The following is a 13,387-nucleotide window of genomic DNA, read 5'->3' as shown; positions in this document are numbered from 1 at the left end:
TAGGTTAGCATTAGATGAATTAACCGATTTCCTTAATAGTACTCTCGAAAGTAGTGCATTCGCTTGTGCATTATTTCTAGATGTATCAAAAGCTTTTGATTCCGTAAACCATGAAATATTACTTCGTAAACTTCATAGCTATGGCTTCCGAGGGCCCTTCCTAACTTTCCTTGAGAATTATTTGCACGGTCGAATCCAAGTAATAGTTTTCGGAAATATTAAAAGCAAACCTAGAAAGTTGACCGCTGGAGTTCCCCAGGGGTCGATCTTAGCTTCCCTTTTATTCAACCTGTACGTTAATGATCTCAGTCAAGCAATTTTTCACTGTCGGGTGTTTCAATACGCAGATGACACGCTTTTAGTAACGCGCAATACTAATTACCATCAAGCCGTGGCTGAATTACAAACTGACACTGTAAATGTTATCAGTTGGTACCGTAACAACTTAATTTCTATTAACCAAAATAAAACTAAATTAGCCTGTTTTCACGATCCGCTGAAATCTGTTTCTGTCATCACTCCAGTGTTTCTTCCTTCTCCCCTGTGTAACAGTTGCTCTTGCTCTCCTATTCCATACCTCTCAAGTGTCAATTATCTCGGTGTCCATTTCGATTCTAACATGTCCTGGAACACTCATTTGACTAACGTTTGTGAAAGGCAGCGCAAAATAGCCTGCCTGATATATTCTATTAAAACACTATGCCCAATTTACATAAGGAAAACAATAGCTCATGCATTGGCGTACAGTGTGCTGCGGTATGGAATTTGTTCTTTTTATTTTTGTTCAGTGTTTTGGCGCAACAAAGTGAATTCTTTACTAAAATCTATAATTCGGGCTGTGATGTATGGTGTGCACATTACTAATAATTCCAATCTTTTTTCATGCTCGCACATGCCTTCGTTCAGGCTATTATTCAAAGAAACTGTGATCCTTATGTATATATGGAACAATGAGTTCTGCCTCCCGTATGTCCCCGCCAGAGCATTACGTCCACGCGACCGCTTTACCTTGCCCAGAGTACGGACAAGATATGGTAAACGTGTCCGTGCCTTTTATGTACCTGATGTGTTGAACGACCTGCCAGATAATGTTTTTTCTTTCAGCACTCGGAAAGAAGTGAAATCTGCTATCTTTGATTTGTATGTGTAATTTTGTTTCTTTTCTTTTTTCCCTTCCCCCCCCCCCGCCTTTTCTCATTGCTTTTTTTAATTTCATTGCAAATTTGTGCAGTATTAATTAACTGTACTGTTCTCTGGCTTGCTCCATTCTGCCGAGCACAGCTCCACAAGCCCATTGTTGGCTTGGGCAGGCTCGTATTTGTACTGTGTAATTTTTCAAATAAATAATTTATTATTATTATTATTATTATTATTATTATTATTATTATTATTATTATTATTATTATTATTATTATTATTATTATTATTATTATTATTATTATTATGAATGCCTAACGAAACGCAACCAATTTGATCCCACCGATGCGCGTGAGTAGCTATCCGCAGATTTTCTTGTGCCCTGCCTGTCCAAATCTGTGACCAGCCGTTTCCACAAATTATGATTCACATAGGTGGGGACTTGTCACGGCTGGCTGGAATCGACGGCGTCAGCCACTTGCAGGCTCTGCAGAATCCCGGGAATGCTGCACCCCGAAGCGAGGTCCTCTTGAACATAAACCCAGTTGATAACAATGCGGCTATCATCCAGGACCGATATAAGCTCATCTTTGGCCGGTTTCCGGGTGGTGTGTCGCACTGGATCAACATACCCGGTGCACGAGAGCCAGCAGCGCAGGAGGCTGAACGCGCACGTCAAAGCTGCCAGAGTTCTCAGGCTTACAAGGTTTGTAACGACGTAAAAATACAATTCACTTGTAGGAAAAGAGCTCCATACTTTCTGAAAGCTGCACGTAGAGGACCCTTTTTTTTTTGGATGTGCGGTGTTTAGCAGTGCTGGCTTGAGGAGACATTAGAGGAAAGCATACGTGAGAAGTCCTTCACAGAGAGCGGCGCTAAGTGGCGCCGATGTAGAATTCAAATGATGAAAGAGCCATGAATCAAGAGGTTGTTGAGTAACAATTTTTTTCGTTCGTTGCACTGTTTTAATTCAGTTCAGGTATTACGGAAGCGGTGGATTGGTACGAAAAAAGCATGTGCGATTGTTATGGCGTCATTTTACGATCAAAGATGATCTGTTGCAGCTTTCAGAAAGCGCGCTGGGCGGTAGAAAGTGGTAATCCTATGGCAAAAGACATTTCATTGTAGTAGTAGTAGTAGTAGTAGTAGTAGTAGTAGTAGTAGTAGTAGTAGTAGAATTAGTAGTAGTAAAAGACTTTTATTCGACCATAATTTAAAGGCCGAGCATGTCGACCGCCTGGGCGACCAGAAGCCGCTGTTCTTCCCCTTCAGCGCCAAGCCAGTCGAGCCAGGTGGTGATGGATAGAGAGAGTGGGGGGAAAGAACCCGACTGCTGAGCAGCCGGGCAATAGAAGAGGCAATGGGCCAGGTCCGCATAGATACAGGGGCAGTTGGGACAGGAAGGGTCCGATCGATAGCGATAGAGGAAGAGGCGGGACGGGGTGATAACTGCATTCATCTGAATGTGCCGAAGAAGGCGAGACTCCGGCACCGTGAGTGATGGATGAGGGGGAGGGTAAAGGCGTTTGTCGAGGCGGAGCTCAAGGTAGACCTCTTTTATGGTCCGGCGAAGGGTGAGTCTCCCACCGTCCTCCGAGGGCTTGGGCCAGGGGATCAACGGTGCCCGGAAAAGTGTGTCGCGGGCGAGCTGATGGGCCTGCTCATTGCCGTCAATCCCTGAATGCCCAGGGACCCAGCGGAGGAAAACGATGGAAGGCTGCAGTGCGGAGACCGCTCGTTCGACCTCCTGTTGGAGAGAAGGGGTCAGGGTGCGTTTCTCTATGTGGTGTATAGCGGCTTGTGAGTCTGAATAGACTGTGTACTCTTGGAGAGAGGGAAGGAGGGCATGCGCAATGGCGAGAACCTCGAGGGACAATGCGTCTGGAGGGTGTAGATACGGCCCGCTGGTGTGGGTTTTAGGAGCAGGGAGGTGTGGATGGTACAGGGCGTAGCCGCAGGAACCTCGAGGATCCACGAAAGAGGCATCCGTGTAAGCTACACCCTGGGTATCAAAGAGAGGGGAATGGTGCTGTGCGGCCGCATAACGACGTCCGGCGTGCAGGACGGGGGACATGTTGGTCGGGAGGGGAAGGATACGAAGATTGGGAGCGGGGGTTGGAATAGGAAAGGTAAACGGGGAGATTGGAATGGGCGAGATACCCGCTTGAGTCAATAACCACTGACCCTGACGGGTAAGGGAAAGCCGGGCGAGCTGCCAGTCACGATGGAGACTGAGAAGAGAACGAAGAGGATGGAAGAGGCCTGTGGCAAAGAGCTTAGTGGTAGAGGTAGTGATAGGGAGGTTGAGAGCTCCCTTGTAGAGGCCCACACGGGCAGTCTCGAGAGCGTTAAGTTGAGTCTGAGTTGAGACCTTGTTGAGGGCCAGCGCGTGGGCAACTCGGCACGCGTGAGCCTCGTGGAGACCTGAGCGTCGAGTGACCACGCGCCGCAGGAGGTGAGTTACAGAGTGGCAGGTGGTGACAGCGCGGTGGAGGGCTTGCACATTCTTAGCCGCATGCAAAGGGAAGCCAAGAACTTTGCACTGTGTGACGACAGGAATGGGAGAGCCAGAAAGGTGGAGACAGACGAAGTGGTTGTGTGAGCGCTGGTAGGAGGAATGGCTGAGAAGGAGAAGCTCGGATTTCTCAGGAGCAGGAGAGAGGCCAGCGGTGGTGAGAAAGGAGTCGATGAGATCTAGGCCACGTTACAGGGTGTCCTGTACGTGACCCGGAGAGCCAGATGAACGCCAGAGTATGATTTCATCGGCGTAAAATATATGATGCAGGTCGGGAATTTCAGCTAGCTGGGAGGCGAGAGGGGCCATAGCGAGATTGAAAAGGGTAGGAGAGAGAACAGCACCTTGAGGAGTGCCACGGGTGAGGTGGTGTGGGTTAGACAAGTGGGTATCTACTCGAAAGCGAGCCACACGTTTAGAGAGGAATGAGCGGATATAGGAGTACATGCGGGAGGCACAATCCAAAGAAGCGAGTTGAGAAAGGATGTGATCGTGGCAAACACCGTCAAAGGCCTTGCGAACATCGACGGTCACAAGTGCGTAAATTTGAGTGGGTGTAGGGGACAGAAACGTTTGCTGGAGAATCAGAAACATGTCCTGTGCACAGACGCGGCGTCGGAAGCCAATGAGAAAATGGGGGAAGAACTCCCGTGCCTCAAGAAAATCAGAGAGGCGGGTCAGAGCCATTCGCTCAAGGATCTTACCAACGCACGACGTCAGGGAGATTGGGCGGAGGTTAGAGAGAGAGGGAGGTTTGCCCGGCTTTGGAATCATAGAAATAAGGGAGGATGTCCAGGAGCTCGGCAAGCAGCCGCTCTCCCAGGCCTCATTGTCGGTTTGAAGGAGGAATTCTTTGGCGCAGTCAGGAAGGTTACGAAGTTTCCACATCACTGCAGCGCAAAGAAGACGAGCACAAAGGAAGAAAACACTTACGACACGGACAAACGCTGCTCCTCACAACTGATTTTATTTCGCCAGCAATGGGAAATATAAAGATTCCGCTGCTAATGCGCGCGCAGGAAAGTACACATGCCATGAATAACAAAGATACATTATACATCAGATACATCTTATCGTGTGGCAGAGAAAAGATCACATTCCGCTTTGTACAAATGAATAGAGGTATCGCTTACACAAAAATCATCCTTTTTCTTTATATGGTACGCTTCTAGTAGTTCACGTGAACTACTAGAAGCGTACCATATAAAGAAAAAGGGTGATTTTTGTGTAAGCGATACCTCTATTCATTTGTACAAAGGGGAATGTGATCTTTTCTCTGCCACACGATAAGATGTATCTGATGTATAATGTATCGTTGTTATTCATGGCATGTGTACTTTCCTGCGCGCGCATTAGCAGCGGAATCTTTATATTTCCCATTGCTGGCGAAATAAAATCAGTTGTGAGCAGCGTTTGTCCGTGTCGTAAGTGTTTTCTTCCTTTGTGCTCGTCTTCTTTGCGCTGCAGTGATGTGGAAGCAAAGTAACCAACTTGCCCAGAAGCTCGTTTTACTAAAGGTTACGAAGTGTTGTGTATGTAATGGCATCCTCACCGGGAGCCGAGTGTGTAGCATTAGCAGCCAGAGCAGATTCGAGCTCCCGGAGAGTGAAGCATTGGTCCAGATCGGGGTTAGGTCCACCTGAGTACACCGGGTAGGAGGATGCCAGAGGGGGCAGGAGGTAGAGAGAGGCGAGTTGATCAAAAACATCGGAGGGAGTCCCCTGAGTGAGGGCTTTAGCTAGAGTGGGAGCAAGGGCAGGCTTAGTGCCAAGGACGGATTTAAAAAAAGACCATGCGGATCGCGAGTGCAATGCAGAATCAAGGCCATCACAAAGAGCACTCCAACGAGAGCGCTCGAGGGAGGCGCAGTGGGCGACGATCTCGGCCCGCAGAGCAGTGATCCGGGAGGAAAGTTGGGCATTGTGTGGTTGGGAGCGAAAGGAGCGTTGAAGACGTTTACGGCGACGCCATAAACGGAGAACGTGAGGATCTGGGTCTTGGATTGGGTAACGAGAGCGAACGCGACGGCTACTGGACGTGAGCGCTGCAGAGATGCGCGACGTCCAGTCGTCGTAGGATTGAAAGGAGTAGGAGGCGAGATTAGTGCGAAAAGCATGCCAGTCAGTATGAATAACCGGATGACAGCGAGGGATGTGGGAAAGAGAGGTGGTGATATGGATGAGAAAGTGGTCACTTAGAAGAGTTTCGGCTGTCACCTGCCAGTGAAAGGAAAGTGAACCCCGAGAGAAAGTGATGTCGGGTGTCGTGGGGCGTTGTGAGGCAGTGCCCGCTCGAGTAGGAGAGCCAGGGGTATTAAGAAGGGTGAGGTGGCGTTCCTGGGACAGAGAATGGAGGAGGCGGCCGGGTTTGAGGGTTTGTGGGTAGCCCCAGAGTGTGTGAGGGGCATTAAAGTCACCACCAAAGAGGATATGGGAGGTAGAAGGAAGAGAGTGAAGGAATTTGCCCAGAGCAGAGAATAAAGAGAAAGTGACAGGGGGGTTGTAAAAAGACAAAAGGACGAGTGAGATGCGGGAAGATGGGTGGTAATAAACCACACCAACTAAATATTTAAGGAGGGTGGAGGGCATGTCAATTTGCTCTACGAGCACGTCACTGCGTACATAAATAGACGCAAGTGGTGTGGCCGTAGTGGCATGGTAGGCGCGGTAGCCTGGGACACTGCGGGCCGTCCGGGTCTCCTGGAGAAGGAGAAAATGAGGCAGAGAGGGGCGGGTGAGTAGATACTGGTGGAGGGGGGTCTTATTGTGGCAAAGATTTCGGCAGTTCCACTGCACAATCTCGAGGTCCTCGCCAAACGCAATTATGATAGTGGAGAGGAACGCGATGGTACGCGTTCCTTCTTTTTTGCCGGGTGAAGTGACTCATGGACGGATTGGAGCATAGAGGTGAAGGATTCCAATTGCTTTGATTGTGCTTGGAGGGTGGTAAGAATCTGGAGAACCGAAGTTTCCAGCTGAACCAAGCGAGTGTGATGTGCCTGTGTGGTGGTTTCGACAAGGTCAGCCAAAGGGGTGACCTGGGCGCTGGAGGAGGGAGTGGTGAACGTGGCAAGGTGCTCATTTAGCTTGCTAAGCTGTGAGGTAAGAGAGGAGGTGGTTGTCTGGAGGGTTTGAGTCAAGGCATGTATCTGCTGTTGTAGATCGTGGGAAATGCGCTGCTGCTCTCGCTGCTGGCGTTCCAGCCTTGCCAGCCGGAGGTCGAAGGAGCGGCTCTCGTCAATCAAGGATGGACAAGGTGGTGTAGTGGAAGAGAGGGACGCTGGCACCGAGGATCCTTTAACTATGGCGGCGTAGGAGCCTGGTGGTGACGTGATCGGAGCTGATGGAGATTCATGATTAGAGGAGGAGGAGGAGGGGGTGGTGGGTTGAGTGGCCCGGCGCAAAGCTAGGCGTCGGAGGTATGCAGTTTTAGCACAGTCGCGTTGTTTAGCAAGGAGGAAGGGGCAAGTGGGGTCGAGGGAGGGGTGGGTGTTTACCTGGCAATGAACGCACCAGGGCTGGGTACACACATGAGCGGAAGGGTCAGCGGTTAGAGGAGCAGCACTGCGACGGCACTTGGCCGGAACGCTGTGCTGGGGGCATTGGCGGGCGCGGTGGCATAGAGTGAGACAACGGGTGCAGGTGGGAGGCTTGGGTTTATGAGGACGGCATCGGAAAGCAACGCGTTTGAAATAAACAAAGTGGGGGATGACGGTACCAGCGAACGTAATGAGCACTGATTGAGTGGATCCCATCATGCGAGCAGCGAGAATATCCGTTTTGAAAGACTCTAGATCATGCATGAGCTCATCAGGAGTGAAGTGGCCACCGACGTTATGGATGACGCCGAGGCATGAGATTGGAGGATGGGGGGAATAAGTTTTGATGCTTGCAGGCTTACCGTGAAGGTGAAGGTGCGTGATAGAAAGTAGGAGGTGGGCGGTGAGAGGAGAATGAGTTTTTAAAAACACAAGGTTTGGGCTGGCTTAACCTGAAGGGTGATGTCTGCACTGGTCTTGGAGGAAAGTTGTGCAGCGGAGGTGACTGCGGCGAGCACGTCGTAGAGAGGCAGCTTGGGATTGAGGGTACCAGGAGGGAGTTGTATGCCAACAGTGATGAGCTCGGAGCGGGGTCGGGTGGCGGAAGCAGGCTTACGGCTGGCACCGATGATGCTCCAGCCGATTTCCGGGGATGGAGTGTCGTCTACCGGGGACGCCATGAAGTCCATGTCTGCCGACGAATCGTCAGCCTGAGGCGCAATCTGCGACGCTGGTGCCGGGCTGCAGGTCTTGGTGTCAGCGGGTAATGTGGCTGGTGTAGGCGTGGCGGCACCGGCGGCGTCGACGAACGCAGGCGGCTGCGACGCGTCTATGGGCCCAAAGGTGTTGGCGTCCCTTAGAGCGTGGAGTTGGCTAGCAGTGGACGCTGCGGCGACGACGAACGCTGCCGGCTGCGCCGCGGCCGTCGATCCGGAGCTCCCAGCGTCGCTCACAGTGTTGGTTGCAACAGGATTTTGCGCGGTGACGTGGGCGGTTGCAGCAAGCCCCGCGGTGGCGGCATCAGTGGGTCTGGGCTGCAGGGGCTTCGTCAGACGCTGCATTGCAGAGGTGCAGGCGCGGCGCGTTAGGGTTAGCGAGGCGCCGCGCCGCATCAGACTTTTGGAGGCGCTTGGAGGGCCAGCTCGGCAGCGGGCCGTGATGCCGATGGTATCCACGTGCTTCGGAAGCCTTCCTGAATCGATGGAGAGGAAATCCAGGGGCGGGCGAAGCCCTGGACTAGGCCAGGGGCAGGTGAAAGCGGAGCACGATAGGCAGCCAGCTAACCAGGGCGGCGCCACCTAGCGGGAATTGTATGTCGTATTGCTGGTGGAGGCAGAAAATTGTTTCTGGGGCAGCAAATCGGGCAAGTTGAAGATTATGGCCAGTGGAATGAGGTATACGAGCTTGATTCCTCAAAAAAAAAACACTCCAAGCTTCTTTCCTATTTTTTAGCGTGCATCTTTGGTAGAGCTTTGCGGTAGTCTTGTACTATACCCAATCTCTGCGCAACGTGTACGGCAAGTAAATATTACTGCTCAACTGTGGCAATTAAAAACCCGTAAGCTGATACTTTTTCTCCCATTTACTAAACAAAGGTTCTCGTCAACCGTGGTGTGAGCCCAAAATGTGGCTTAGGAGATGACGTCTACTCGGAGCCTGTGAAATGCGGTGAGAATTCGACCAAGAAGCCCTGTGACTCCGTTGCGGCGGCCTGTCTTTATGACATCATCGCGGACCCGTGCGAGTACCATGACATATCGGATGAAAATCCTGATGTGAGTCTTTTTTCTACTCACTTATACTCAAAAGATCGCAAAATCATTCTTGCCTCGCTTTATGAGGTCCGCCTTCTAAAAAATGTAGTTATCATTCTGCCAACTTTGAATGCTGTTCTTAGACGAAATTATCAACTTGCGTAAAAATGCACACCACCAATAAACTCACCATTGTTGCTTGTGGTATGCGGTATGTTCCACGTCCTCGCAATGATTATGGATTTCAATCAATAAATTGTGTTCGCCTACCTTATTTGACCCAGTTGGCCTACCAAATATTTCGATCATTCGCGCTCGTGCCAACAGGTAAAAACATTTTTCTTATAAGAGCGTTTTTAACAGTTTGCAGAAATTTCATTTCTGTTCATTATATAAAACCGCCTACTTGCTTTCATTTGCTTTGATGTTTTGACTGCTTTTTGTGTCAGCCTAGTCTGGTTTCGAAAATGTTTTTTTTTTTCATTAATTATCCACGTTTCAGCTGGAGATAAGCTGTATACACATACTTTTCAAAATTATGAGCAAATTGTGTATTGTAGAATTGCTTTGTATGAAACTCAACAACTCTTTGTTATCTAAATTGCGGCTTTTTTTCCCTTACTTTAAGCCATGTGATGTAGATGCTTTATGTGAACTTTCACTTGCTTTCACTTAAATCTCATAACACGTGCTTGCTTGCTCCACTTCGATGGAATGCGAAATATGTGGCAGACAGGGCTGGGTTTTCGAACTGCACCAAAAAACACTCACTGAAATGAACACATCGGGCTAGGTTGATAGCTATTCAGTGCATTAAAGGAAGGCCTTAGTCTTCGTCAAGAGATGTTAAATGGAAATGCAGGTTGTTATTGCGTGGAAGCTCTGTGCGGGAGGCTCGTGTTGTGAACCTTGAAATGAGGAAAAAGGTCTGCGTAATTCGTTCGAAATGCTCGGCTTAGTAGCGAGTGTAGGTCAATAAGTAATGTTCATTTATGCAGGATACACATAGTCCTGCGCAATAAACGGTGTTTAAGTCGCTCTTCCCGCTCTCATTTTACACAATAGACGGAATAGCCTTTCCATGCAGCTGAGCCGAAGCGATGGCAAGTTATGTAGGCCGAATGAAGCATGTAGAAAAGTACAGGAATAAGCTATACCTTTGTCGAGATCTTGCCATTACGAAACGGAGCATGTGTGGGCTGATTTACTATACAGAGAGCAACCCCGTGTTTGAGAGGAATTAGGGGCGACGCTGTAGTGTGCTGGCGGTATTGCTGCTGGGTAATCAGCGACGGTGCGCGGTTCGCTTTCTGTCGGAAATGTTGCCGTTTCAGAAGTCTTTTAATGTAGACCTGTCTATACTGTTTAGTTTCAATGGCTGCATTATGAGCAGTTATAATGCACCCGGCAGTATATCTGACTCGAACAGAACCTTTGTGCCATTCGGAGAACCTGCCAGCTCATACAGAGTCTGCTCGGGGTACAAACACTTCTGTCGGGCCGTTTTGGAGACATATCTTCTTCTAAATGAGGTTGCATGCGTATCATGCTCTCATTAAAGGCATTTGCCAGCGGTGAACGACTGACTGCCTTTAGAGGTGCTCTGTGAAACGAGAAAGTTATTTTTGAATGGTTTGTTTATACCGGGTGTTTTGCCTAAGTTTTGCAATTTTTTAAAATGGGCGTTTTGAGGTAGAAGAGACTATTTTTCGTAGTAGCATTTTAAGCGGTGTAGAGTAACAGAACTCAGCTAAGACAGGCTAACTAGCATGTTGGTTAAACCCGTTGTGCAGCAGCGGGACAGATGTGTCCCATTTACTTCAAGTGGCGGCAATTCTCGTCAGTAAATTGCCTTGCAGTACTCCTTGAAGCGATTTTAAATTTTATTTCAAGTTGCCTAATACGTCCAAAAGACTGGGAAAACGATACATGCCACATTTGAAATCTTTCTGAACTCATTGGCAGAACTGTGTACCCCTTTTTGTACAAAATAACTAGTCACAACGGCTTGAAAGTGATGTAGTTCAATTACTAGAGTCATTCCGAGCTTAGCTTTACCATTTTTCTGTATGTGAAACACGCACACTCCTCGCAATTTGTGAAGGGTTAACTTATATTTCATAGTTAAAATTCTAACAGCAAGCTTTTGAAAACCTCCCGGCAAAGCAACCCCTCATGCGCACGTAACTCGTAGAAATAGCCTGAACTTCTGCATTTAAGTCAGACATCTGTTAGGAGTAAAATCACCACAAGGGGAGATGTTTAGAAAGAAGAAAAACTGCTATGTTTTATAATATTTATTGTCTATCACTGGTTCAGCAATGAGAATGCGTCCCCATTTTATAGCATCTGCTTTTAGGTGATTTCTGATGACAAATTTCACGGCAGCAATTTCGAATTTAAGGGTATTAAGTCTCTGAAATTACTTTAAGGCTGTAAAAATACCATCATTGCGCTTATACTTGCATTTCCTTGATGAAGTACTTAAAATGGTGCCTGTCATCACAGCTGTGGTATGAACTATGACTTCAGCATGGCTTTTTAGTCCTCGCGGAAATATGGAAGCTAGAATAATTAATGAAATCGTTCGCGGCGCAAAAAAAAAGACAACGTCTCTGCAGTGAGCCACAACACGCTGGCGGAGACACGCAGCTCCTGCCGCGATCCCACTGCGGACTCGCGCCTCCTTGTGGAGTTAGTTGCTGTGGGTTGGATATACAGATATATTACATTGAGGCATAAAACATGAAGAAGAAAAGGCAAGCATGTATACACCAAATGCTGCCTTTTAATTTCGCCCTATTTACAGGTGGTAGAGCGCCTGCAGGATCGTCTTGAAGAGTTGAAGAAGGGCGCCGCCAAGCCCACCAACCTCAAGCAGGACCCAGAGTCCTTCCCGTCACATCATGGAGGCGCGTGGGTCACTTGGAAGGACGATGCTCCGCTATGAGCAGAGCGCGATAAACATAAGCTCTTCAATCGAAGGGGATCAGTAAAGGTGCTCCACTTTATTTTGTGTTTGTAGACGGAGGAGCCAGGACTGAAAGCTGAGAAGCATCTTGACGACGCCCCGTCCCACTTATTAGAATGGGCAGGGCCAAGGTAAGAAACAAATCAATTGAGAACGGCTACAAGAGTTCTATAGTTAGCGAATTTTCTTATTACTTGTGCTTCACAGATTCATGGTACAGCGCAAAGAAAGCGAAACAGGAACGCCCTGAAATTAGAATAACGTTGTGTGTGGTACAGCGGTAAACAGACGAAAGCACGAAAGCAAGATACACCAGATTCCTGGCGCTGTGGAGTCTCTTTTGTGCTTCCGTCTGTTTCGCGTTGTACCACCGGCAATCAACTTTTACCAACTCGAACAGCTATCCATCCTTCTTCAATAAAATGACGAGTAGCTCAAGGCGAGAACCTGCCAAGCACCGAGCACTAATCGATTCGTGGCAATTGATCACAGAAAAAGAAGAGCAATTTGGTCATACGATTCCTGAACTGGGTGCTAATGCCGATAACTTTAGTTGTTTCCTAGTGCGAGCATGCGGCCGTGAATGCGGATTCGGATGCCACCACTGCTTCTTCGTGCAGCTTGATGCGTCTGTATAGTGTCACTAGAAGACTGGCATGATATTATGCCCTTGGAGTCAGAGTGCAAGAAGCTGGAAAGGATGGCCAGCGCACAATGCACCTGCTTTCAAGCACTGTTGAACAGGTTTATGCGTTACAAATGGCTTCCTGCCTTGCCGCGGTGGCTCAGTGGTTACGGCGCTCGGCTGCTGACCCGAAAGACGCGGGTTCGATCCCGTCCGCGGCGGCTGAATTTTGATGAAGGCGAAATTCTAGAGGCCCGTGTACTGTGCGATGTCAGTGCACGTTAAACAACCCCAGGTGGTCGAAATTTCCGGAGCCCTTCACTACGGCGTCCCTCATAGCCTGAGATCCTTCGGGACGTTAAACCCCAATAAACCAATCAACAAATCTAAAACGCTTTTATTGAGAAAGCAATACTACGCCAGGTCTAACTTCCCGTCGCGTGGTCCGTGGAACCTCTCCTCCTGGAGGAGCCGCCGCCGCGCCTATCAGATGGTGTGTTTTCAATTGGTCGAAATGGTTGTGACGTCACTGTTCGCGAATTTCAAACGAGGCATATTGTACTTTGGCTAGTAACCATCCAACCGATTAAACAGATCGTCAAGTGATGCTCCAAGTAAATTGCTCTGAGCTTCATTAATTGATTAATTAACCAATTAGCCTAATTAACCTTTGTAGTAAGACCAAATAAATCAATAACTCCGAAGAGGAAAATGGTCGAGTTGCGGAATCGAACCAGGGTCTCCGGAGTGCGAGACGAGCACGCTAACCACTCCGCCATGCCAGCTCGATATTTTGGAAAGAACAAAGGCGCGTCTATAATGGTGTGTACGTTTACTCCCGTCTTCC

The 13,387-nt window shown here is 48.7% G+C and overlaps 1 protein-coding gene across 1 annotated transcript in view; it reads left to right on the top strand.

The window, feature by feature from the left end:
• LOC149343938 (arylsulfatase B-like) overlaps nucleotides 1–11,894 on the top strand; it is an 89,339-nt gene extending 77,445 nt beyond the window's left edge. Inside the window, exons 8-10 of the mRNA XM_089547105.1 lie at nucleotides 1,572–1,843; nucleotides 8,786–8,965; nucleotides 11,754–11,894. Coding sequence (XP_089403231.1) covers nucleotides 1,572–1,843; nucleotides 8,786–8,965; nucleotides 11,754–11,894 — 593 coding nt within the window. The remainder of the gene's footprint in view (nucleotides 1–1,571; nucleotides 1,844–8,785; nucleotides 8,966–11,753) is intronic.
• Nucleotides 11,895–13,387: the final 1,493 nt, after the last annotated feature.

This window comes from Amblyomma mixtum, chromosome 5 (assembly GCF_055824585.1).
Source record: "Amblyomma mixtum isolate Tamu chromosome 5, ASM5582458v1, whole genome shotgun sequence".
Lineage (NCBI taxonomy): Eukaryota > Metazoa > Arthropoda > Arachnida > Ixodida > Ixodidae > Amblyomma > Amblyomma mixtum.
The sequence above is the reverse complement of the archived record's forward strand: the minus strand, read 5'-3'. Positions and strand labels throughout refer to the sequence as shown.